This window comes from Geospiza fortis, unplaced genomic scaffold (genome assembly GCF_000277835.1).
Source record: "Geospiza fortis unplaced genomic scaffold, GeoFor_1.0 scaffold130, whole genome shotgun sequence".
NCBI lineage: Eukaryota > Metazoa > Chordata > Aves > Passeriformes > Thraupidae > Geospiza > Geospiza fortis.
In genome coordinates this window covers 6,947,781-6,974,623 of record NW_005054300.1, presented here as the reverse complement: position 1 = coordinate 6,974,623, position 26,843 = coordinate 6,947,781, and the positions used below count along the sequence as shown (strand labels likewise).

The 26,843-nt window shown below is 36.9% G+C and overlaps 1 protein-coding gene across 4 annotated transcripts in view; it reads right to left on the bottom strand.

The window, feature by feature from the left end:
* KNDC1 (kinase non-catalytic C-lobe domain containing 1) overlaps window positions 1-26,837 on the bottom strand; it is a 56,857-nt gene extending 30,020 nt beyond the window's left edge. For all 4 annotated transcript variants that reach the window (XM_031062271.1, XM_005416438.2, XM_031062281.1 and 1 more), the window contains exons 1-6: window positions 26,636-26,837; window positions 22,037-22,235; window positions 18,720-18,778; window positions 4,162-4,308; window positions 2,504-2,621; window positions 1,130-2,151 (exon numbers count right to left, since the gene is read on the bottom strand). In XM_031062271.1, coding sequence (XP_030918131.1) covers window positions 1,130-2,151; window positions 2,504-2,621; window positions 4,162-4,308; window positions 18,720-18,778; window positions 22,037-22,235; window positions 26,636-26,737 — 1,647 coding nt within the window. In that variant the 5' untranslated portion in view covers window positions 26,738-26,837. The remainder of the gene's footprint in view (window positions 1-1,129; window positions 2,152-2,503; window positions 2,622-4,161; window positions 4,309-18,719; window positions 18,779-22,036; window positions 22,236-26,635) is intronic.
* Window positions 26,838-26,843: the final 6 nt, after the last annotated feature.

Sequence of the window (26,843 nt, the reverse complement as noted above, 5' to 3'; positions counted from 1 at the left end):
CGTTACACACCTGACAATTCTAGGTTAGTGCTCCAAAGGAGATGTTTGGGCAAGGTGAAAAGAGGGAGGGACAGAGACTGAATACAACCCTAAGTGCCAGTGTATGGGATGGCTGGAAGATGGGCTGGTAGGCAAGGAGAACAAGGCTGACTTGCCAGTAGACAAGCAAGGAAAAAAACCCAATATCTTCATCTAAGAATAATTTCTGGAAACAAAATGTGTGAAGTTTGTGCTGCTCATTTTTATCCTGCTGTAACAAAGCTGGAGAAAGATAAACAACCCTGCAGTTTTAGCCAGCAGCTCTCCTACCACATGGATTGTTTACACCTCTGAGTGTGGCACAAAAGAAAACCATCTAGTCAGAGACCAAACTTGTCCACCCTGAGATATGTAATTTGAGCACAGACCATATTACAATTATCTATCAACAAACTCTGGTAGATTCTCCCTCTGTCATCTGGCTATTTATAAAGACTTAATGCATGAGACAACATACCCATCATATTGTGCACATATTTAAATTCTATAGTGAAACATACATAACAAACAGAGACAGCAATTTAAGAACACAGAACGAATATAGCATATGTACAATTTCCAAAAACTTAAATGTACATGGAAGATTAAAAAAAATGCAGACTCTATCCTCCTGAAGCTGATGGGATATTGCCATTGATTTCAGTGAGGTCAGGTTTACAGTCAGGTATTCTGCAATTTTCTTAAGCACCTGGGAGGCTCACTGCAAGGTAGTGAAATTTATGCATTGACAGTAACATAAAGAGTTAAAAATACATGTATGCTTTGGTTGTTCTCTTACAAATGCAACCAGCTATTAAGGAATGCTGCTCTAACACACGAGCGAGTAGACTCCATTTGTTAAAAAAAAGATTAAAATGGAAGTTGATTCTGCAACAGCATAAATTTCACTGTAGCACTTTACTTTTTAATTTAAGAAGAAAGAAGGATCACCATGTTTCCAATATTAACTCTTAAAGTGTGCAGACTAGCAAAATTCCATTTTCTGGGATGCTAAAGTGGACAAGGGGGAAAGAAATCACACTATTTAAGTCATCTCATCTCCACATAAGTGACTACAGCAACTATATAACGAAGACTTTATTTTTACTACCTGCTCATTACTTTTGATTTCTGAACCTCTGCCTCCACAAAGATTATCTTCATTATTGTTTGCACTCATCACACCGTTGCTTAATTCTGGTGGCCTAATTAGGTTTGATCCATGTCTGTTCCCACTGGGTTTTGTTGTTAATACTGAATCCATCTTGTTAAAATGTGGTACATAATTTTCATTTGACCCTTGAAAAGTTTCAGAACAGTCTTCCAACACCATGTAGTTGTCTAGCATTTTTGCTCCAGTAATTGACTGATTTGGGCCTTTTAGCATATCAGCTGGTTTTAGCACTTCAGAGGTAGCACCAGAAGAGTCTTCTTTGTGATCAGATGAAGAAAAACCTATCTTTTTAACATTGATAAGTGACATATGTTCTTCTAGATTCAAGCCAGACACTTGTGTGCATACACATGGTGCTTCTAAATGATGATCATCAACTTGGTGATTCTTTGATTCCGTTTCTGGTGGACTACTAACAGCAAACGAATTGAGATTTCCCTTTGAAAAAGCAACCTCATTATTATTGTCTAGAGGTAGTGACTCTTGTGTTACAAAGTGATTTTTCCTATCTAGTGGTCCACTGTTGGAAACAGAAGTGAAAAAGTTATTTGTATCTGCAAGTTCGAGTGGTAGCTTTGGAAAGGTTTTCATTTTTCTCAAAGAACCTTTCTTAAAAAGGCAATCTCTCTCCAGGTCAATAACACAGGATTTGATATCCAAAGCAACACTAGCAAAAGTGTCAGTATACACTGTGTGTTTATCCTCTTCTTTGCTCTTTTCAGTTTGAGTTGCAAGTTGTGAATGTTGAGTTTTCTCATTATCCAGATCAATTTGCATTTCCTTTAAACCACTTTCTCTGCCAGTCACCATGGTAACTACAGAAGAGTTGTTATGACAGGCAGTCGTCACCTCTTCCACTGCAGACGAATCACCTGCTATGTTGTTTTTCTCATTTGAATATAATTTAGATCCCAAACTCCTCTGACACATTCTTCCCTTCCACATGTTATCACAGACATCTAGATACAAAAACAGATGCTTATATTAAACGTGTATTAAACCTCCTAATCTCTCCTTGTAAATCTTTACACTGCTTTTTCTGCCATTGCTGTTACATATCTTTAGTATGTTACACAAATTCTCAATTTCTGAACAAATCACTTTTAATCATAAGGGACACTTCAAACACATTATGTTAATTAAGAGTTGCATGTCCCTGTTTCCCCATCACCAATCTACAAATATTGAATTATGATTTGTTGTAATCTAGAAAGGAACCTCTAACAGGAGATCTGTCAAACACAGTCTTTGAAAAATCATTAGATATGTCAGGCAATCTGAAGTTTTAGACTAAATACATTTTACTGTTACCTTGAGAAGCACCAAATGATTCAATTGAAAGAACTCTTCTTCCAACAGCAGACAAGCTTCGACAAATATTACTTGATGAAGCAATCTTGATTTTTTCTTCACATAATGACAAAATGCTCTGGAGAAAAAGAATGTTAAATACTTATTTAATAATGAATATATTTGTGAATTTCAACTAACATGAATGATGTTAACTCCCACAGTACATCTGAATTTATATGATGCTACATTGGAGGTCTTTCTTCTCCAATACTTTACACCGCGTGTTTCTATTATGTGGTTGAATTAATTTCTTGTTTTTACCATGGGCTATTATGAAGTCATTTAATACAATTCACATTTTAGCCTACAGTTAGAACATCAAGAACAACTGATAAAAATTATCTTAAATGTTATCCTTTATGAATAACATAGTGAAAATGCAAAAAGCTAGAGTGCTGATTACTTTTTTAAACAGCCAATGCTTTGCTTGAATTCAGCAACACAGGCAGGATGATGAATGTTTTTATTACTGAAATTACATTAAAATTAAATGCTGAATCTTTTAAAAACTGCAAAATACAATTATCTAAAAAGCAATATTCCCAGTTAGAAAAAGCAATCATTATCAGATCACAAAAAGTAACCATACTTCATATCTCTAATCTGCAGCCTGGGCACTATTTGATGGCATTAGCATTGGTCTCACACATAATTAACTACAGATATTCACACATTTAAAAACCTGCCCCTTTGGGCAGGATGTAGAAGAGAGCTGCCTTTCCAAATACATCCCACCATTTCCTCAGTAACTGCTCCTAGATAAACACAGGTGAGACCTCATACAGCTCTCTTTCTGCAAAGTATTGATCATAGGTACTATACCAATTAGAATATACTCTATCAGTTCAGGAAAATGAAACACCCACACCCTCCTCTCCCCACTGCCTCCCCCCTCTCCCCCCCCAAAAAATTACATTCTCATAGTCTGCAAAAACATTAAACTTTTGCACATTAATGTCAAATAACTATCAGGTAATCAACATTTAGAATGTAAATTCTTTGAAAACATCAGCATGAAAAATCCTATAAAGCTTCAAATTCTTTCTAACAGCTAAAGATAAAATAAGAGGCTAAATGGAATAAAATACAAAATCCAATAAAGTTATCTGAGCCTTTATGTATTTATAGAAAAACTAGCTAGTAGTAATGCTTTGAATAACACTGCTTTGAACATGCCAAGGAATTGAAGCTTTCTGGGGCAGGTCCCTACATCCCCTTCTTAAATGCAATCCCATTATCACAAAAATTTCACAGCATAATGCCCGTGCTTTTATTTCTAATGACAATCTGTCTCTCTGCAAACCAAATAGTAAATGGGAAGAAAACAGTTAATGAGAAAATTTAGATGCATCAGTGTATTCACGCAATCTTCTTAAAAATCCAAGCACTGTCAAACATCTACTTTCAGGTTGTATATCCAGTAGAGTGGGAAAAAGGATGAATTTCTGCAGAGTCAGAGAAGACCTCAGCTTTCTTGCAAAACCTGAGCATACTGCTTATCAAGATCATCTTGATAATTACAGAGATTAATGAGATAAATAGAGATTAATGAGCACACATACAGAAGTATTAGTATCAACTTTTTTAAAACAAAAAATTATGTAGGGCTGTTTTACCTCAATATCTGGCCTATTTTCAGGATTCTCTTCTTGCATTTGTTCCAGTAGAGTGTGCAGATCTTGTCCAAATTCTGATTCTGTCTCAGGTTCTACAATATATTCTATTGCTGCTTTCAGGGTTGCACCCAAAGAATAGATGTGTGCCTGCATGAATTTTAAAAAAAGACATTAAATATGTTAACAATTCTTTACGTCCTGCCACAAAAGCTTCAAGATCATACAAGCTTACACTCTTTTCAAATTTAACGTTAACAGTTTACTGGAAAGGTGGTCTAACTTAAACATGATGAACAAAACCAGCTTCAGACCTGCTTTGGGGGATGTACTTGCTGCAAACAAAAGGAAATCTTGTATGGTCCAATTAGAACTGTTTTTTCCCCTCATCAATAACCAGTATTACAAGTATTATACCAGGCTACAATTAAATATAAAACTGAGAAACCTGTGTTTGTGTAAGTATTGTTTAAGTTAAAAGCATGCTAAAAAGTTTGATTGAAGGGAGACTGAAGTGACATTCCTCTTAGCAGGGAAACAAAACAAAATATTTGAAAAAAGCCCTTTTCTATATAGCAATATTTATGAGTGCTATCAAGCATAAAGGAGCAGAGAAAATACGGTATAATATCACTTGTCACTGGAGACACTTATGAAAGTTTTTAAAAATACTCCATGTTTTCCACCTCTGCTTCTCTCAAAGCCCACATCCTCGTGATGGGTTAGGGCTAGGTGAACCAGCAACTTTTTAAAATCTAGTGCTAATGCAGTAGACTTCCCACAAAATACAGTTACCTCTTCATTTTAGAAGTATCTTGCTTCTTGGGGAAAAAACAAAAAAGAAAAAAATTTAAAAATACTTTTTCGGATCTGCTTAAGCAATAGTATTTTATCCATGATGGCCTGTATTTTATATTCCATTCATAGAACAGATTTATAAAATGTATAAAATTTATAAGCAAATATAAGTGCAAGTTTGGATAAACATTTCAATGGTGATGCAGCATAGCCAGGAATTCAAATGTACTAAACACTGCCCTCTGAGGTTTACAGATACACACATAAATAGAATAATGACTGCACTTGTACATTAAATTGGTTTTAATGCCTTTGCTACATACTTTACCATGTCTTATCTTGGAGAGAAGACAGACTTGAGGGTCAAAAGTAATTTCCTTCCTCCACCCACCCCTAACTTTATCATTAAGGTGTGTTTTTGTCTCTAATTGTATGAATTGTACTTTTTCCACAGGTATGCTTTTAGATTTACTTTTTAGTGAGGTAGGACACCTCCATGAAGGGATGTGTAACACCACCTATCAGGAAGAGCTGTGTATGTGAGACTGGACAATTCCTCTCTTCCCCTCTCCCCTCCATGCCATCCCCAAACCAAGAACACATAAACCAGTGCTGGTTGCTGGCTCTGAAGCTTTGATTTATTTTTGGGACACATCAAGATTACGACAAGTGTCAGAAAAGCAGACTATATGCCATCTGATCTAGATAGAAAAGATATTTTTTTTCCAATGCAGTAATTCCAGTCTCAAGTTCTTCACAGTTATACAACTTCCTCATTAAGCAGAAGAGGTAACTGAAGAGTTTTGAGAATCTCAGAGGAACTAAGACAAGAACTGTTGTGATTTTTATTTTGATTTAGTAGAATGAAAGCTATTCATATATTCCAAAAGTAAGGGTTACTTTCCCCCCGGCCCAGCTCCCTGGGCCACATAAACTACCATTACCCCCTCAGGGGCAGCAGCCCTACTGAACCACATCCTTCACAGAGCAGGATGATGTTTTGTTTTTTGTAAGATGGAACAGACCACGTTGGTAAAAGGATACAAAACTATGAAGCCTGAGCAAACAGTCCACTAACAAGGTGATGGAAAAAAACTGAAGACCTTTCTTGTTTTCCCAAATCACTAAAAATTGCTCTGTTAAGGTACTTCCTTTCCTCTGACATGCAAGAAAACTAGTTTTGCAGATGGCCATTTTAAGCACCATAGCTTGTAACTAATTTCTGTGTTAAAACATTTACAGGGAATGTGGACACCTTTTTCAACTTGAAACTTTCTTTCATGTAAATCCCTCTTTTACCTTTCCCCTCTTGTAGCTCCCCAGACACCACCACCATCACCCCACAAATAAAAGGGGAAAGAAAACCCAGCTATTTAATCAATTTCCCGAGCTGGAGTAAATATGGATAATATTTAAGGTAATCCAACGTAACCTTGTGTCCTAATGGAGTAATGAGAAAATGCGTTTACGATCATCCACTAGGTGGGGCATTCCCCAAGTTAATGCATCAAAAAGCTTCTACTTAACTGCACAGCTGGGCTTGGGAAGAAAATTTCACTTCCTGGGAGAGAAGAGCAAAATGGGTATATGCAATAAATAAAGCAAATACCTGAGTATAAAATACCTAATACTTACTAGAAGTGACTGCTCTCAATGAAAACAATCTCAAAAGTGAGCTAAAGACTTTTCAGCCTGCTCTATGGAGAGTAACAAATAAGAAAGGGTGGCAAAAAACTTTTCTTCTGGGACTGAATTGGCTGTTAGGAATTTTATTAAATAATTAAGAGGTCTTTTTTCCTTAATTTCTGAAAAAAAAAACCAAACAAAACCACTACCACAAAAAGAAACAAAACCAAAATCCAACAAAACACTCCCCCTCAAGAAAACCCCTCACACTCACTTATTTTAAATGCAGATAAGGAGAAAAGCTGTTTGAATTATGAGCATTTTTCATTACAGGGTAATAATTTCATAGCTGATAAATAGCACGCATTTCCAGAGAGATCCAAAAGAAAAACCAAACAAACCCAAAGCAATCTCTTCAAAACTGCTAAGGAGGCTCAGAAGCTAAAGACTAAATGTCACTTGTTACAAAAATATATAGACCATGCCAGCAAGACTGCACCACAGTGTCAGCTTCAGAAAGGATGGGAGGAAAGGGAGGAAGTCACATTAGGAAACCAGCTCTCCAGATTTGGTCCTAGAGAATGAATATCCTCTTAGCCCAAAGCCAGCAAACATAACAAGAATTGCAGGTAAACCATTATGGTATGCATTACTGGGAAGGCCATTATGAAAATCATGTGCCCTTTAACAATACCAATGGCAACAGCAAAAAAAAAAAAACAGTTTGAAGAGAGTAATTATGATTTGAGGTAACAGAAGTCCTTCCTTCAGCAACATGCTGAAACAAGGGAACTCACATATTCCAGAGAAAATTTTGAAGGTCACGATCATACAAGTAGCTTCAAATCAAAATAACTTTTAGTACTAGAGTGGTTTCTAAGACACAAAGGCATAAGAAGACAAAAAATCCCAAAAAGGTAATTCAAAAGGTGAAGATACTACATTTTTTTTAAATGATCAGGCTAAGCACTGGAAGCACTTACCAAGGGCAAGGAAAGCTTCTGCCATCATGTTATAATTCTATAACATAATTGGAAAATATTCCAAAAGGCTTCTCTAAGTTCTACTTAAAAGTTACTTGCCTTGCTGCATGTCATTTTATAATCATTTAACACCAGAGGAAGTGAAATCAGAGAACAATAATGATCTGCTCTAGTTTTAAAATCTGCCAATCAAAACATCAGGAGAGGAAAGAAAAGCTCCAAGTCTACATAGAGAGCATGACAGAGGCGTTGTTGTATTACTGCTTGACAAAGCTAAAGAACTGAACTTCTCCAGAAACTCCCATTTGCAGACAAACACTACAGGAAAAAGCTGACAAAAGAGCTTTTGAATAGCGACTGCACAAGCATGTAGCAATTACGAATAATGGCCATTTATATTCTGTATTGAGATTGCACCAAGTTCAGAATTGTAGGTCTTCCAAAGCACTGAAAAAGACAGGCCATAATACAACCAATACTTCCTGAAAAATATTTCTGACTAAATGACAAGTTATAGAAATTGTGTAATTGGTTTTGACATTCTTAACTGACCCTTATTTTACTTTGCGTATTTCTCTCTTTTTTTACTGAGATTGCACAGATATAGCTACTTCCACCCTTTCACAATTCAAGGCATTTAAGGGTTCCATAAAAGAAAGCTTCAGTGGGATATTAAACCTCAAAGTTTTATAAAGAAATTCAAGGCAATGCTTTGAAAATTACTACTGAGAGAAAACATTTAATATTTACCTATGTCATTTTTCTATGTAGTCACTCTAAAATGCACTATTTTTATGCAAAAGAAAGTCAGTAATATTCCTTAGTGAGAAAATTAAAGGGAAATTGGTCTATTATTTTCAATACTTTCCTTCATTACAAATGGACTAAATGCCTTTCTGCATAATTGTAATTACTGGAAGGTGTTGTATTAAAAATTAGCTCTACGTTCATTTGGCACCCTGGATACCTTGGTAATTAGTCTGCAGAGTGTGCTAGAAGTGCTCAGCCACTGTAGACTATTCACAAAACATACAGTCCAGCTTGAAGCGGTTAACAAATACTGGAATGTGCAGTTTGTCCCTTCTAACTACAGTTAACCTTGCCTGAAAAAAACTTGGTCCCCAAAAGACTTCTAAAAAAATGGGGCCCAAAATGCATCTACAGGTCAGATTTTCTCACAGCCAAAGTCTGCAGGTATTCTAACTCTCAAACTGTCTTTTAACTAACCTAGCAAAAGTAAGTGAAAGCTTTCAAGTTTGTATATGTTGTTAGGCAAACATCAGGTCATCAGTTTATATTACATGGCACAAGCAAGGCTTTGTTACCTAGTCCCTGCATTGTACTCATTCTGGCTCCTGGGGACCTCTATTTGTATCATCCAGTTTGAACTGAGAAACACTACTTGGGAAATTAACCTAATCTAAGTTTTACAGTTGCAGGCTTCTTGTTTGTAACAGTTCATGCCAACTGTTTATTTCCACTAATTTGTCTAAGCGTTAGCCACATGCAACCTTTTTTGCATCTATGTTTTGCAGCAAGAATTTCCACATTTTACAGCATAAAAAGGCAGTATTTTGTTTGAATCCACCCATCAACATCTCATTGTTGCCACCAACTTCTTCATTTCTGAGAGCTGACACACACTCCATGGCTGCTGCCACAGCACACCTCACAGATTTCTAGCAGAGCTTCTCCCTCAGGGCATTGTCCTCCAGCTAAAGAATATTATGTGAAGTAACTGTTTCTTTTACGAATGCTGTTTCACCATCTGGTCCTGGAAATTTATGTTATTGCTAATTTTGTCAGGTTGGTCACTAGTGTATTCTGACACTTTTAATTGAGCCAAATTTTTGATAATTCTCCATAAAGAAGACTTCCAATGTATGAAGCTATTGAAGGTCCTACAAGATTAAAACATGTTCAAAAAATGACATAGCTTTTTGGCTATAGCTTTCTTTGAAAAACTCTTTTGTATCTTATTCATTTGCAAACATTGCAGACTTTGGGTAGCATTTCTGTGTTTTGAGAGATTTGAAAAATATCAAGTTTTCATTCTTTTGTAAGTTTTTTTCATACTTTTTGACTAACCTCAGGGGTTTCTTTTCAGGTCTTCTTTGACAGAAGATTTTTTTTTTTAAATAAATCATAAGATACATTTACAACAGTCTCTGTGCACCTGCGAACATTATTTTAACAGCAACAGATTTGGTTTTCCATATGGCTCTGTTGATTGTTGTCCATAGAGCAATTTGCCAGCATCTATAGTAGTAATCACTTTGACAAGGAATACTGTCAATTCAAATCTATATCCAGAAATGAAGAAAAAAAAAATACAAATTTTTCAAATGGACCTCAATACAGTTTCAAAAAGCTGCTGTTACTTTAACTGCTGTACTAAAGACAGATGTATCTTAAGCCATTGACTCTTATCTCAGTAAAGATTAATTTTCTTCTTGGAAGTCACATGAAGATGAACATGCCCAGAATCTTGAGCAAATTTAAACCATCTATTTGCAGGAAATTACTCATGTATTTGCAATGTGAAGAAACAAATTAAGAACAGATTTCTTACACTTCCATCCCACTTTTAGGCTCCCTTAATCACGAAGATCAGGCACCCCAACACGGATGAGTAGCGCACCAATTGACTCCTCTCCTGCATGACTGAATAAGTATAATTATGGCAGGTAAGGAAAAATGCTGAAAAAGAAAACCCTGCTGAAGACCTCAGAGGTTTAGATAGCAAAAGTTACTCACATTTATCTTTAAAGCTTCTTGAACAATGGTTTTTTAAAAAAACTCCCTTTGAAATGGAGTTTCATGTGTCACAGCTGTCCTTATGATTTACCAGCCATTAACCTCCTTACTTTTAAGTTACTTGCCGTAGGTAATTAATTTATCACTTAATTAAGGTAGCACAACTTATTCCCTGTAGGCATAGAAACAAGGAAGCCTGAGAAACAGTTACATGCATGCTGAGCAGACTGCCTCTGTCTTCTCTCAACTGTGTAGGATTTTTTTTTTTATTTTATAGCAAATACAATATTAGTCATAGTACTGAAGTATGTTATTAGAAAAAACCCTACTCTTAAACCTTAGAGACGGTGCCTACTGGTAAAGTCTGTCACTCTGAGTAATGCATTCACATCATTCTGTATTGAGGGATACTTATTACAGATTTTGGAAGTAAAAAACTGAATTGCAGCACTTTCATATAAGAACACTATGGGCCAATACACTAGAATACCATCCCAGTTCTTTTACCATGACATGAATCAATGACATCCAGACTCTGACGTGTAAAATATTCATTACTGTACAATAACCAGTTAACTCTTCCTTAACAAAATAACCTATGAGATTTCTATTTTTTTCCCCATCAGGATCATATATAAGATAAACTGCAAAATGTAAAAAGCTGGTGAGACACTTCTGTATTTACCTCTCTGCATAATATCTTGTTATGACAACATTCCAAACACCAATTTTCACAGAACAGCTGGAGGTGACAGAAGCAATCAAGGTAGGTAGCTCTCATTGTATACTACAGGAATGTAAACATTTTGGTGAGGGAGGGTTGGGAGCTGATTTTAGACTGGTTATGTTTTTAGTTTGATTGTTTCATAGGGAATGTTTTCTGCAGAAACAAACCTTGCTCCTTCTCTACTTGAGCACAGAAGCAGTATTACAGTTGAGAGAAAGGAGAAGTTTGTTGGGGTTTTTGGTTGTTTTGTGGGGCTTTTTTTTCTTTGTTGTTTTGTTTGTTTGTTTGGGGATTTTTGTTTGTTTGTTGGCTTGTAGTTTTAATGGTTTTTTCATTTGGGTGGGGTTTTTTCCCTGTTTTTGTTTGTTTGTTTTGTTTTTAGACTTGGTGAAAGGGCTGAAAAGTTCAAGAATCCTAGAGTATGCATACACAAAGAGATTAATTCACAACCTGTTGCAAGGTTATCTAAGAAAACTTAAGTCACACTAAATACATTTCCCAAGAGACACTATCCTCAGCTTCAAAAGCATGTTCACAGTTATTCCGCTAAGGTTTCCTAAAATGCTGTAACTAAAGACAGTGACATGTGAGTGACAACCATTTTGTCACAATCCTGAAGGCTCTGTTGACTAAATCTCAACAACCTAATCCTCTACAACCATCTGATTCACAGGGGAAACTGAAATAGTCTTGAAACTTTATCTGGAGATTAGGAAGGCATCTACCATCTATTTCTAAGTCAATCATTTCCTGAACCTTTCAGAAATAGTGGTATTTATAGATGTTCTCATACAGTGGTGAAATGGCTCTATCTTCAGTTTGTGCAAATGATAAAAATTAATTGCCATTGTTTCAGGGAGTATAAATTATCCAGATTGACAGTAGCAATGATCTTTTAGTGACCTGAATATCCACATAAAACAGACATAAAATTAATGAAAGAGGAGTCTTTTGATAAAAAGTAATGATAAGGAATAATTCCACATTGCTGTTAAGGGTTTGGGATTACATATCAACAGCATTGTTAACCATTCTAAGGAGTAAATGATGGAAATGAGTGGAAAGGACCAGAGAAAAGTAAGTTCTGCAAGTAAGACCAGTATGATGATGGATCCAGCAAAGAAATGAGTTTGAATGGGCAGCACCAGAAACTGACAGATAATGATACGAAGACTAAAGAAGATAACTTCATCCACAGCTGAGAAAGTATCAGCATCAATGAGTTTACACGGAAGAGGTTGGAGACAAACCACTAATCCAAAACACTTGTGCATCTTCAGCATTAAGAAGCCCAGAGATTTATGACACTGTGCATGTGTAACAGGAGAAAACAACCTCTTCTCTTTGCCGTAATTTTTTGCCCATGACAGAAGCTATCCACAAATTTATCCAACACAACCCTTCAGGCTACAAAGAAAGTAAATTCCAACAAAAAAGACACCCGTTTTAAAAGAGAACACAAAGTTCTCTCTTCACTCTCAATCTTTTCCAAACAAAAATTCTTAAATAAGATAATTTAAAAATTATTTTATACATCAGGGCATAATCTTCAGAAATCTTAGGGAAAAAATTATATATCTTAACTTGAATAATGCCAAGACCTATATGACAACTTTGCAACCCCAACTTCAGGACTAAGCAACAAGCTGTAGGTTTTTGAGGCAACCAAATTATAAACTTAAAGATAGCCTATGCATTAAAAGGAAAAAAAAAACCTACTGATGTAAAAAAAATTCCATTGGCCTCATTCTTGCTTTTGTTAACTTTGTGTAAAGCATCTAAAGGGTGTTTGCTCAGTCATAAGTTCCTGAAAGGGACCTCAACTGGGATGGTGATGTAAAACTAAGAACAGGAAGATTCCATTTTCTCTTCTATAGCACAGTAGAGACAGACATAACAAATGAAAGTAATTTATTTTTGTCTCTGAAGGAAAAGACAGCTTTAAATAACGCTCAGAAGATCGAATGGTTTAGACTACAGGAGGAGATAAGTTACCATTTGCTGATGACAAGCCTTGCTGCTGTTAGATAGAATTAGTCTCAAAGGGAGGCTACATGAAACTAAGGGAAACAGAATTGAAGAAAAAAGGCACTAGGTGTTTCAAAAGACTTGCTTCCCTCGTCAGATAAACACAAAACCAAAAACCCATCTAGGAGAACATATAAAAGTTTTCTTTTTTCATCCTGCATTGAGAGCAAAAGAAAAATAGAACAATAGAGATAATCTCACAGTATTCAAAGCTACTGCTTTAAAAGACTAGCAAAGTCACAAAGACAAGACTTCCTTTATACTGTCTGCTGTTTGGATTTGGGAGAAAGATGAAGGCTTTCACATTTAGAGAAGGACCAACAGCTGAGACATGAGCACTTGGTTAGTGATGATCAGGTACTGAGAAATACTGCAGCATAAAACTGTCTGCTGAGTTTTCTCCAGTAGACCTGACATATATATATATATATATATACACATACGCACAGACATCCACCCCCTAAACCTTTCTTTATCTATTCTGCAGAACATTATGTTTCATTTGAAACTTCAACCCATGCATTTATATGTACATAAAATATTTGTATGTATACTGCATTTATCACTCCAACTGCCTTGTCACATTTCATAGGAATAAGCTGTATGAATCTTAATAATTTAGTATTCAAAAACAATGTAATAACATTTTATTTTGTATCTTTTCGATTTGCAGCATTTCTACCACTTCATATACATTTGTTTATTTTTAAGGTTGCTGAAATAGTTGGACTTTTAAAAAATATACTATAAATCAACTACAACCCACTGACAACTGCAAGTTGACGGTCATGACATTCTAACAAAGATAGCGACAGCATTCAGCCTCTTCCAGCTGTGATTCTCTCACAGGTGAGAGATCAGCACACCCCCCTCCTGTCCTGATAGATAAAAGCAAGAACAAGCTCTAGATGAGAAAAAGAGGCAATGTGAACTTCACTTTCTTCCCCTTCACTAACCCATCCTTCTCTTCAAGATAGTACTTAACTCTGTATCACTTTTTTACTTCTTTTAATTTCTGAAGGTTTTCATCCTGCTGCACACTGAGGCTTCTGAACTACTGCATCTTATCACCTCCAAATACTGAAATAAGTCATTAACAGAAGTATTATCCAATTTCCCTTAGATTAAAAAAAATAGACAAGAGTGAAAATGCACTGATTTCTATTACAAAGGTTCACTAGAACAAGCAAAACTGAATAGCCACATTATTAAAAGATTATAAATGCAAGCTCACACATGGTGGACATCGGTCCTTCATCTCACTGAAAGCTCATATCTTAGAAATGTGGTGTTCCACATCAATGAACCTCTGTGTGAGACTCAATGGCAGTTTTGTGATGCAGACAAATAGCTATTTGAAACTGGTTTGAGACAGCCAATGTTTTTAACCTGAGGCAATCCTGTATTGTAGTGATAGAAGTAAGGCTATTAATGAACTCAACAATATTTAACTATTCATGTTGAGCCTCCCATTGGTCAAATTTCGCAAGTCTAACACTGTACTGCTCAGGGCAAGAAAATTAAATAGGAACCATTTTCGTCAGGAATAAGGCTGAAGTTCTTCCTATTTAGAAGGCAAAATCAAGGCAAATTTTAGAAGACGCCTCAAATAAGTATTTTTGCATCTCAGCCTCTTCCTGTCTTTGAAGAACAGAAAAATTCACATTCTTTGTTGTTCTCTACAGTATGATGAGTAGAAAATTATAAAATTAGACACTAGCATTTATAATCCAGATGTCCCTAATGGACTTCTAGCTCAAGATTCAGTGAGAACAAAGACATGGTCAATACTTGCAATAGCAAATTCAGGCACAACTTCCAGCTTAGAGGAAAAGCAGAAACTGAGATATTTCCATCAATGTACGCAAATGACAGCTTCAGTCATCTGAAAACTTACAGAGCATAGTTATATCACATGCCTGCATCAGGAAAAGAAGTGCAAATGATACTAAGTGTACTGTACAGAAATTCACCTTTTCTTGGCAGTTACAGTATGGATCACATATAAAGTGTAACTCCTATTCTCTCTCTCTCCTTTCAGCACCAGTTCTTAACAGTACATTTACTAGAGCACAATGGTAATAGAAGTCTTTAAGGAGATAGCACAGTTAGAGAAAAAAAAAATAACATGAACAGATAAGCAGGAGATTCTCTGTTTTAGTTCAGTGCTGTCCTAGAGCCCAGCAGTACCTGCTTGGCTGCCTGTCTTTGTACTGCAACCACGCAAACACCTGGAAGAGGAGAACATCCCAGAACTAACCTATCCAATGCCACTCCAACTACTTAGCAACACAGTGATTTCAAGGTCTCTTCAGTTGCTCAGAAACTGCAATCCTTCCTCCAAGCCCAGAGGATGGACCTGTGGCAGCACTAAAGTCACCATGGAAAGTTCAGCTGCACTTCACTGTCAGTACCACAAGCACCTTTCACAGCTAATTCCTTCTTAACCATGTTTCTCTCTAAAAAGTCTATTTTACACCTGATCCTGAAACTGAAGGGCTGGTTTTCACCTTCCAACTCTCAGCAGTAACAGAAGCTGGTGCTATTATTCCTACTTAACAAATGGAGAACAGGTCAAGAAAGAAGGCACAAGTCTAAAACCAACCACATGAAATCAATTAATTTTCAGTCTTGTGCATTGTCATTTGGACAAAGCTTTAGATCTCTAGCTACTTGAAATTCCAACTAGAAACTGACATCTTTAATAGTGTTGTTTCAGACACCAGGACAGTAATGCATTTCAATCTGTTTCCTGTGTCTATTACCCTTGTGTGCTTGTGAGTGCCAGCTAAGTTTAGCAACTAATTAGGCTGGAGTCACAATACCATTAGAGGTCTGGATCAGTAATTCACCAAGCAGGAAACAAAACATCTCTTGTTGAAATAACTGTAGCTTTAATTGAAGGCTTTTTTAAAGAAGAGTTTAAGGGGAAGAAGTCATCCAGTAGCCATACAGACCTCATTGTGTGCATCCATTTTAGAAGCCACAAAATAGGTCGCAGTCAAATCAAGCAAAACCTCTGGCTGACATAACTATTTTAAATCAGCCAAGCTTTGACACTAGAGTAACAGCTATCAAAGATCATCCTGAACATAAGTAGTAGTTCCAAAACCAATTTTTTTCTCTTTCTCAATATTGAAATCAGGCAGTTTCAATACAAACATTACTTGCCATTGTTCTAAACAAAGCAGACCAAGCAGCTGCAAAACTCCAACAAAGAAGAACCAAGTCAAGTCATCACCTAGGAAGGAGCAAGCAGTTAACACAAGACACTTGACACCCCTGTATAAAGGGCAGCTTATTGTAATTAAAGGACTTCATAACACTGAGAAAACACAACGGGCCAGGAGATGTATACAAAGCACTACTATTCTGCTATTGCAATAGCAAAAGGTTGTAACAGGGGTAAGGGGATAGACAAAAGTTTCAATACTTTTGGAAAAGACAAGAACTTGAAGTATTAACACCAGGAAGGAAATGGCCAACTTGGAAAGATTACAGTATTATAAAACCCTTTAAACAAGTACACAAGCATTAACCTACTTGAGGTCTTGGAATCTGCAAAAGTAAAAACAAGCAGAGATCACCATGGAATCCTTGGCAGAAGTTGGTCTGGTACTAAAGCACTTAAAAATTCAACCAAACTCTACACATGGTAAGAAGTAAAGCTTTGAAAGTTCCACAAATAGTCTGAATCCCATAAATGGCTGACCAATTGCACACAAATTCCAGAGTAAATCAATACATTTCTGCCTTGATACAGGGGAAAGCCATTGCTTTTCTGCCTTGTGTATTGCTCTAGGGTGGTCAGTGAAAAACAGCCAAGGCAACAGGACACTGTCATAGCCCTGCTCTCCCTGCTTTGGAAGGCCTCCCAACTTGCTAGATGAAAGGATAGCAGCAACTTACAGAAATCAGTGCACTCAGCCTGTGCCACAAGAGACAAGGCACAGCATGTCAACTTCTTCACACAAATGTGTACCTTCATGTATCTTCACTGACCTTTGCAAAAGGAGTAAAAGAGTCAATGTTCAGAGCCACTCCTGACTCAAAACAGCTTTCACTGAATGTTTAATTGATTGTGCTGTGCTTGGTATTGGGATTCACTGGGGTTTAACAGGCCTGTACATGCTGAAAGAGAAGAGTTAAACAACAGGTCTATACACAGATGTGTTTTATCCAAAAGGAATACAATGGCTTTGTCTATCAGATGGAACTAAAATTTCAGGTCACTTAGTATTACCACAGTCTTCCCAAATTCCTATTTCACCTTGTTCCATCTCCTTGGTCTTTGAACCTCTTTCAGTGTATCTATTTACTTTATGCAGACAAATTCAGCAACGACTAGGCAAAGAAAAAGGGTTGGGGGAAATCAGTTGGCCAAAGGAGCAAATAATTCCGCAAACCTTGTAAGCATTTCTGTGTCAAGTCTTGGAAGCTTGTTAAGGGATGAAGAATATATTTATGTAAAATCCTTAGTACAGCTTCAGAAGCACAACAAAAACAAGAAACAAAAATGAGACACCTTTGGGTCTCATTTTCCACAACCACATCTAAATATAAAGGCTTCTACAGTCACCAAGTTCGCAGGTAATGCAGGCCACCTCTTAACAATCCTTGTCCTCAAAGAAAGACTTCCCAAAAACCATCATGGGTATGAGGAGGAGAGTGAGCACAAAATCACCAGAACTCTGCTGGCATATGTACATACATTAATAAAGCATAGCAACAACTGAATTTCTGAATTTTTGCCTCTTTAACCTTCAAAGACTGCACTATTTCAGATTCTATTCTACCACCCTTCTTGCCTTATCATTCTCGTTTAACATGTGGTACTTCACACTTCCAAGGTTCACTTCTCCTCCTCCTCCTTCCCACCTCCCCCCAACAAGAAACAGAGAACTATAAACATGACTATGAAGGCTATGACTCTGAAAAGCAACAGATATTTGTTTCAAAATATAAAGAACCAGATTTTTTAACTATACCTTGAATTAAATGTGTTGCTAGTTAAAGCATTTGAATTATCTAAGAATACATGCCATAAAAAGTAGTGTATTAAGAAAAAGAATATTAAGCAAGCAAGTGCTCCTTTAGCAGGCAATGAGATGGTTGACTTGGGAGGCTAATGAATTAGTATAAACAATTTAAATCTAATTTAATTTAACAACGTAGAGCATTTGTGCATTGCAAAGCAACAGACAGTAATCTGTTTCTTCATTAAATCAAAGATAAAATTGCTGATTACCCTTCCCTGAATTATTTTATTGAAGAGGATAGCAAAAAAATTTTATATTTAGTCATAAAAGTTCATGGCTAGTCCCCAAACAAGCCAATGTAACCAGTGAAGGGTACCAGTGAACATAATATAGGCCAGCTGTGGTTTAGCGTAACACATTATTCAGCCAAAATAGATTCTCACATTTTAACAGTTAGTGAACAAATGTTTATGCCAAAAATTAATATGGCATTTTAAGTTTATTTTTTATTTTCACAAAACATATCTAAATAGCGCCATTTACTACTCACAATCTTTAGAAGTTCTAAAATTATATACTGAGAATGCTGAGCATTTGGTAGTGCCAGAGGTACTAAAACTATTAACCTCCCCCTCTGTTTTACGGATAAATTTATGAACTTGCCTCAAAAGTGTTACCGGTGATATCAAATTCTGGTGGAACAAAGGCACCTTCTGGATCATCTTTGAAAACAAAAGGAAACATGCCAGGTTAGAAATTAGTCTTGTTTACAAAAACCACAAACCAACTTGATGATACAAATTAATGACACACTCCTATCTGATACAAAAGAAACTTTGTACACCAGTATTTTGGTTCACTCCAGTCCACTGTACAAAGAACTTGTTATCCATGTTTATAGTGCTGGAAGTAAAATAAAGTGCTGTTTTCAAGCTTTCTCCAAGAAGGCATCATAACTTCCCTACTAAGAAACAAAACAGATTAAATATCCACAAAGAAATACATTTAACATGTCTAACCACTTCTTACCTTCAGGCATTTATGTTTGGACCCAGTTATCATCTAAGTTGGAGTGGCTCAGCTGTGGCTTAGAGGTTTGATTTGATTAACTGGACACTTCTACTCACTATTTTCCATTACAGACCTGAGTGATAAGAGTTCAAGCAGCAAAGCAGCCTGAACAGCTAATTGCTTCTTCATCTACAGGCCAGCTTAGAACTCTGACCTTTCTGCTTAGTTTGTTTTACTTATGATAAAAGAGTAGAGGAAGTAAATATCCCATGCATGTGCTGCTGAGCAGAGAACCGAGCTACTGCAGCAGCCAATTCTGAGTGAGGAGGTGGAAAAAAGAAAAGAACATCTTATGAGAGTCTGATGCTGTTTCTGTATCCAAGCTGGGACACAGTATCGCACTGCACTTACGACACATGAACCCAGTAAAGAACATCAAGGAATTCAACAGGAGCACAACTAAAAAGCCTGCTCTCTACATACATATCCAACTCACCTAATCTATCCTTCTGGGAAGTCAGGATGATTGACATGCAAAAAGCATTTTTCCTTTCTCAACAAGAAGAAAAAAACAGTATGTTCAGAGGCACAGCATAATCATCATAACTCTAATTCTAAATCATCATAACTTTAGCTTTTGTGCCTGTACTTTAGAAGTGAAATGCAAAGTTTTTATTAAACCCAGTTATATAGCAGAGACTACTAGAGAGGACTTTTAAAACATATTCATACATTGTAGTTAGGTGGCATGGATGACTAGAAACAGTAACTGATTTACAGCTCTTTAGGACATGCCCAAATGTATTTTTCTACTGAAAAAGAGGGCTATGCAACCAATTTTGCATTTCTTACCCACCATCACGTTTTTTCCTGAATTTGGAGGTGGGCAGAGGATGCTGAAGGGGAGGGGAACTAACGGAGAGATGTTTTGTTCTCCCCTCTCCCCCACCTGCGGACTACTTCCCACACCTCAACAACTTCCCCTTTTTATCTCCCCACTACCTTTTCCCTTTCTTTCCATATAACATTTTAAAGGCTGTACAAGTATTTAACTTATCACTGGTACAGCTCACTGTATTCATTTAATATAATATTTACAAAGGGAATGTGTGTGATCTGAAGAGACAAGAAGGTATCAGAGCCCTCGGCAGAATATCCTATTGAACGGTTGTCACTTTAGCACCACAGAACTTGCAAGAAGCAGATGACAGGCTGTTCATTTTCTCTCACTGGAAAGCAAATCCAGAGGTTATAATTTTCTTCTGGAAGAATAAATCCATAGGCAACAACTGCAGGGAAGCAAAAAGGACAACCTCAAGTGCCTCCAACAAACTATCTTTTAACCAAGCAGTAACAGAATCTGAGAGACAGAGCCAAAGATACAGTGAAGCATGAGAGAAATAGATGTCACTATAGGTGTCACTTTTTTTGCATTCCTATGGAAAACATACCTTTCTTTAAAGAGAACTAATGAAAAGTCGTTTCCTTAGAGACTAACATGACTTCAGGGAACTAAATCTTTGTACATTTGCTTTGCACAGGAATTTGTTATCCCACATTTTACGTACATGAATACAGCATTCCTGGACCAATTGTTTGCCAGATATTCAATTAGACTAGGACATTTAAGAAGAAATTGATTTTTCTCTTCCTCAGCTACAAGCAAAGATCTTAGTTGAGGGGCATTCTCTTCAACAAGTCTTTCATACACCCTTGGCTTATACAAAGCCAGCTTCTTTTTCTTTTTTAATTTCAAGGTATGACAAGCTCTTTAAAATAAAGGAAAATGATTCCACATTACCTGATTAATATGGAACTAAAAGTTGTCTCATGTCTATTTAAAGAATTTAATTTAAAAAATATCACAACAATTATGAAGGTACATTTTCATCTTTATAAATGATATTTCATGATGCTCCATTTATATGAAAGACTATCTTTAACTCTAAAGAGGCAAAAAAATCTTCATTTGTTGCAATGTTACCTTATCTCATTTTTATTTTAGTATTTTTTCAAATACTGTGATCTAGATTTTATGTGAAAGCATAAACACTTATCCTGAGAGATTAAAAAATAAATTAGGCTAAAGAAATCATAACAAAAACTTGATAGGTGTGTATCTGGACTAGAATGGTTCTCCTAGTTATAAGCCAACATAATTTTAAAAGTACCATAGAGTAAGAGCTGTTTGGTTTTCTTGACTCTTCTGTACAATCATTAAGAGACTGGAGACCTATCATCTTGAGATGCATAACATGAGAAAGGAACAGCAACCATAACATGCTTTTTTGTCCACGTTGAAACAAGAAGTTTTTTAAAGTCAAGCATCTCCCTGTTCATCTGCTATGATACCTGAACATCTTCTATGCTACTATATACTGGTTTTTAACATATTAAAATTCATTTCTCAATCAGTCCCAATACCTGGCAAGTCTAAAAATCATTACTTAAAAAGTAATAATTTTTTATTCAAGAGAGAGCTTAAAAAAACCCAAGGCCTTTATTCGAGAGAACTTTCCTTTTTAATTGTAAATATGCAATAGAATTGCTCCATTTTTATGGCCACAATCACCAAGATACACTATCAGACTTCTCTAGAAACAGAACATCTCCATGAAATCAGAAGATCTGTAAGAGGTGAAGGACATGCTTTACAAAGGTAGAGACTTGCACACACAGGTACACAATCTGTGTGTTTAAAATGGAAATAAAGAAGACTTATCACCTGGATAAGTTTTAAAATAACCAAGAGGAATTTTCTAAGCAAATTCAGAACAGCCTTTGTTCATCAAGTACAAAACTGAACACGTAGTTTCACATGAAAATATACACACCCCTTCCCAAATAAGTTTTATTTTATCTTTATTTTAATTGTAAGTCTTAAAAATAGAATGTAATATTTTACTGCAGTTTCTCACCATGAGTTTCCACAGTTCTAAAACAAACAGCCTGGAAACATAAATACTCACCACTGAGCTGTTCCATGAAGCATACATTGCCATTGGTGTTAAAAGCCAAAGTGTCAGGAGTGATGCAGAGTGTCTGGAAGATTGCAGAATGGGCAATGCTCTTCAAAGAATGGCAACACTCCAGGCAAATTGCCCAAATATCTTGCTCAGTAAGACAGCTATCCCGCAGTGACAAAATATCAGCAAGGGACACATTCTCCTGCCAAGATATGAATTAATAAATTACCCTGGATTTCATGACACTACTTTCTGTATCATAGATTATATTTGACACAATTGGCTACAAGTAATGTTTCCAGCAAGTTCTCAGACTTTCTAGGACACTGATTAACACCCCAAAAAACACCAAGTGCATGACTTTGCTCTTAACACAGAGATGTTTTAAGAAGCACAGTTAACCTGAACAAAGATATCACAGTATGCCAACATAAAAAAAATGCGATGGGAGATATGTAAGTTACATAAACACTGCATCAAAGGCAACAGACCACTTGGAGGTAAAAGCAGAGAGACTAAATGAAAACATTTTGTTTCATCCATGCCTTTCAAGCTTTCCCAGGTGTCTTTATATAAACTACCTAAAAATTCTCTTCACAGCACTTCTCCTTACCATTTGTGATCTGGGAAAAAGTACCTTTTAGATTAGCCTGTCTTAAAAATGATGCTGTTGTGAAGTTTAGTAGTGTAGACCATTTAATAAACTTTGAAAAGCCAAATATGCCATAGGAGAAGTGTTTTTATACTTGGACTTAAAACCAAACACTTTGGTTGTCCTAGGCCTTCCCATTACATCCAAAGCTTTTAGTGATCAAAACAGCTCATGGGCTTAAGTTTCTAAGTTGCTGTCCTAAACTGTAGTCAACTTGTATTGATCCTATTATCACAGTAAGGCTATGAGTCCATTCCCAAACAAATGTGTTTCTAATGTGGTTTTCCTGGTCAAGATGTTCAGAAACATTGTGTGGCTCAAAGCAACCAGGCTCTCTATGGATATTTTTGGAAAACAAACCCAATACATTACCCATAGCTACAAAAGTCTTCACGAACTTAAAGGAATGCGGAGAAAAAAAACTCAAACAAACAAAACATCAACTCCATCTATAAGGAAAAGTAAGATAACAAAAATGGAAGGTAATCTACAGAAGTTACTTTGTATCAGAGCTATAACTACTATTAATTACACAGTGATATTAAATATATCCTGAATGGAAGATGCAGATACACATTGCTTAGCAGAGAGAAAAAATAAATTATGTCATAATCAGCAAAAAAGGATGTGAACGATCTTACAGCTCAGAAAACTGCTGTGGTTTAAACTTTTAATCCCTTGGAGAACAGTTATAAATTTCTTTACCTACTCCAGCACTGGAGAACATCAATGATATTTGGATTAACACATACAGAAGGGGTTAACAGTTTATTAACATGTCTTTCAGAGAATTAAGCATTGCTTTCATAATATCCTTCAAATAAGAAACAAACCTCAGTCCACAAGTGTACTGTGCTTTTTAGTCTAAAGTATAATGCTTAATAAATAAATATGAGGTAAGAAATAAAGCACACTCACTGCTATTTGGCAATCTTAACTTCTCAATGGTCTTATTTTTCATAGACATGGCCTAGATGTGGATTGATTTACTAATGGCAGCATTATTACAGTGCCTTCTAGCACTAATCATGGATCCTGGTCTCATCAAATTCAGTCCTAATAATAATGAGCAGCAAAAGATCTCAGCACAAAATCTTATTTTCTCTGTGCTAAGCTCAGTACAATTGTGTAATGCTGCCATCAGAGTGTGAGGGTGGATAAGGAGGCTTTGCAAATTTCCAAAGGGAAGCTGCTCCAAGCATGAAGAGCAGCAGAGAGGTTCCCCTATCTGCAAACAAAAACACATAGCAAGAAACTCTCCTACAAACATTAGGCTTTGAAACTGACCAAACTGAGCGGCGGGATAAGGATAGGCTTGGAAAGAGGAGATCCACTTCTTATTCTATGGCCAGCAAAAAGAGCTAAAAAAATAGAAACTCTATGATCAAAACAATGAATGAGCAATTATTTTTAATTCTCCTAGAATCCTCCATCTAGGCGACACGATGGCATTTGCCACAACAGAGAAATAAAAGAATGATTCACTAATCAAGGGTGCAAAACTAAGTTTGATCTGTGCATATGGACATAAGAGGCTCCATTTAGAGCATACATGAAAAAAATTAAACCTGCAATCTTAAGACAGCCCCAGCACCACATTCCAGTCACAATAAGGACTTGAGAGAACTTTTAAGTTAAGCTTTGAGGCTGAACTCCACCTACAAAACATCTTTGTCTTGTGGTTATTTGGGAAGTAAACAACAGGTAGCGCTAAAATGTCAGATAAGCTTAGTTTATCTTCCTTCCCAGGGATGAGAAAGTTATGTCATACAGAAAAAGGGGGAAAAAAGGAAAAAGGAAAAAAAAGTCCTATGAATGTTCCATGGCTTCCATCAGCAGTGGATGGCTAGGTGAAGATAGAACTAACATTAAAAAAAGATAAAGCAAAATACCACCACCACCATATTGCAGGCCTTTCTATTTCCAGTGCTCCAGGACAACAAGTTACTTACTTCAGAGAAACCACAAATTTCCCAAATGATCACTCTTCCTTGACCTTAGTTATTAAAGCTGCTGTTGCAGCTGAGCAAGGCCTTCGTAGAGAACAAAGCATTGAAAACACTGTGAGACTTGCATTTGACTTGCTTGTATCTCCAAAGCAGCAGAGCCCAAGAAGTACCACTGTGGAAAAACCATCCTTTCAACACTCTAACACCGGAGGTTCTGGCACGCTGAAACTTCTGGTGAGCAACTGCTTCAGTACTTTGGACCACTAGAAGCTGCTTCATTCAAATGTGGTAAATATCAGAGATGCTGATGCCTCTTTTTTGTCTCTTTCAGCAAAAGACTCTTGGGTCTGGTTTTAACATGAAAGTGTCTGATTTTAACACTAAGAACTACAAAAAGTAAACCTGTCACACAACCACGCTTAACTGCTCACTTTAGTTTTCAGCTTTCCCTCAGATTTTCTTCAGCAAGTACAAAATTGTTCAATAGCATATAATTAAGCAGAGATAATTAAGAGAGAGCAGGAATAAAAAAATTAATTGGCCACAGACCATTTCTTAAAAATTTTGAAATCAAATATTAAGGAGTATGAAATGAATAAAGTTCTAGTAAAGAGAGGAAATGGAAACACACCCTCATCCTTAGCATTTTCTACTCTTCAGCTCAGGCAGATTCCTGCTTCACATATTGGCAAAAAACCACCTGCATCAGACACCAACATCATTCTTTATGCTTGGTACAATGACGAGAAGAGCAGACTCCACTAAATGACTAAGCAGCTCAGACTTCAGTACAACAGCACTCATAGCCTCCTGACACCTTTTTGCCACGATAATTCACACAAACTTCAAAACATTCTATTCCAGAATCACAGAAAATGTGGCAAATGCCATCAATTACATTTATCACATCTGAAGAAAAACACTGGGTTGCCTTAGTAAGCTCTCTGAGTACTCTTCAAAAGCAGCTCTTTTTTATTAACTTATCTAATCACCAAGTGAAAAGTCATGCTCATTCTCCCAAGAAAAATACTGAAACTCTTTATGCTTCTGTAATAACTAAATAGATGGGACTCATGGGAACCCAAATTCAAAGTATACATTGGTATGAAAAATGGGCCCTGTTCTTTCTTGTACAGAAGAGCTGACCCTAAGCCTTCTCCATTCCTAGAAAACACTCTAAGTATTTAAGCCAATGTGTAAAAAATAAGGCCATTACCACCTTCCTCCAAGATTTTGCATGGGGCAGTCTGAGAGGGCCTACAGCACTGAGCACTACAGACAGTGGAAGAGCCAAACTGCTAAACCAATGGGTGACTCAGGAAAGCTGAAAGGGGCTCTGCATTTTCAAACTCACATTTAACTCCTGATTCACCATGGATTCTTGACATGGCAAGTTAGAAAGTTTGCAAGATTTGGTTCGGGGAATGGGCAGCTCACATACAGTTCACCAAGCCTTTACTTAAAAAAGGAAAGTATCTCCAAACATTTTGCCCCAACATTCATGAGGGGATAAGAAACACACTTCATGTGAAAAGATATAAAGATGAGCAAGAGCAACAAAAAGCAAGGGCAAAACCAATAATAGAGCCAGACAAATGCAATGACAAGAACTGATTTAGCTACAGGTTTTCAGCATAACAACTGAAGAAACAGATTTAACAGTTTGATATTTTTGTTTTTTATTTCCCAGCGTCAAAGGCTTTTTAGCACAGGGCAGCAATATATGGCTGTACAAAAGAAGTGGTTGGCAGCTTCGGGAAATTATTCTGGCCATGTAAATATCCCTTGATCGGGTGCGACAAGGACACGTACTTGCCGACTGCAGCATTAACCCACGGCTACGACAGCAGTGACGAGACATCCCCCACTCGAGGACCATGACTTTGCTGTTGTGTGCAGAAGGTGCACGGCAATGGGCTAAGCCCAGCTGGTGGCAGGGACCGCGGGGCAGGAGCACACACGGAAAGCGAGCGGCTCCATCCCCACTCCTGCCTCACTCACCTCATCCTCCAGCAGCGTCGGCAGAGGCTCAAAGTCGTAGCAGTTCACTTCCTCCTCCTCTTCCTCATAAAACACGTCCTCTGCAGCGCCAAGAGCCTCCATCCCGCCCGGCGAGGGAGCAGAGGCTTCACCTCCGCAGCCTCCCTGTGCGCTCGGAGCACGGCCCTCGGCCCCCACCGCGGCTCATCCTCACACCGCCTGCGGGCTG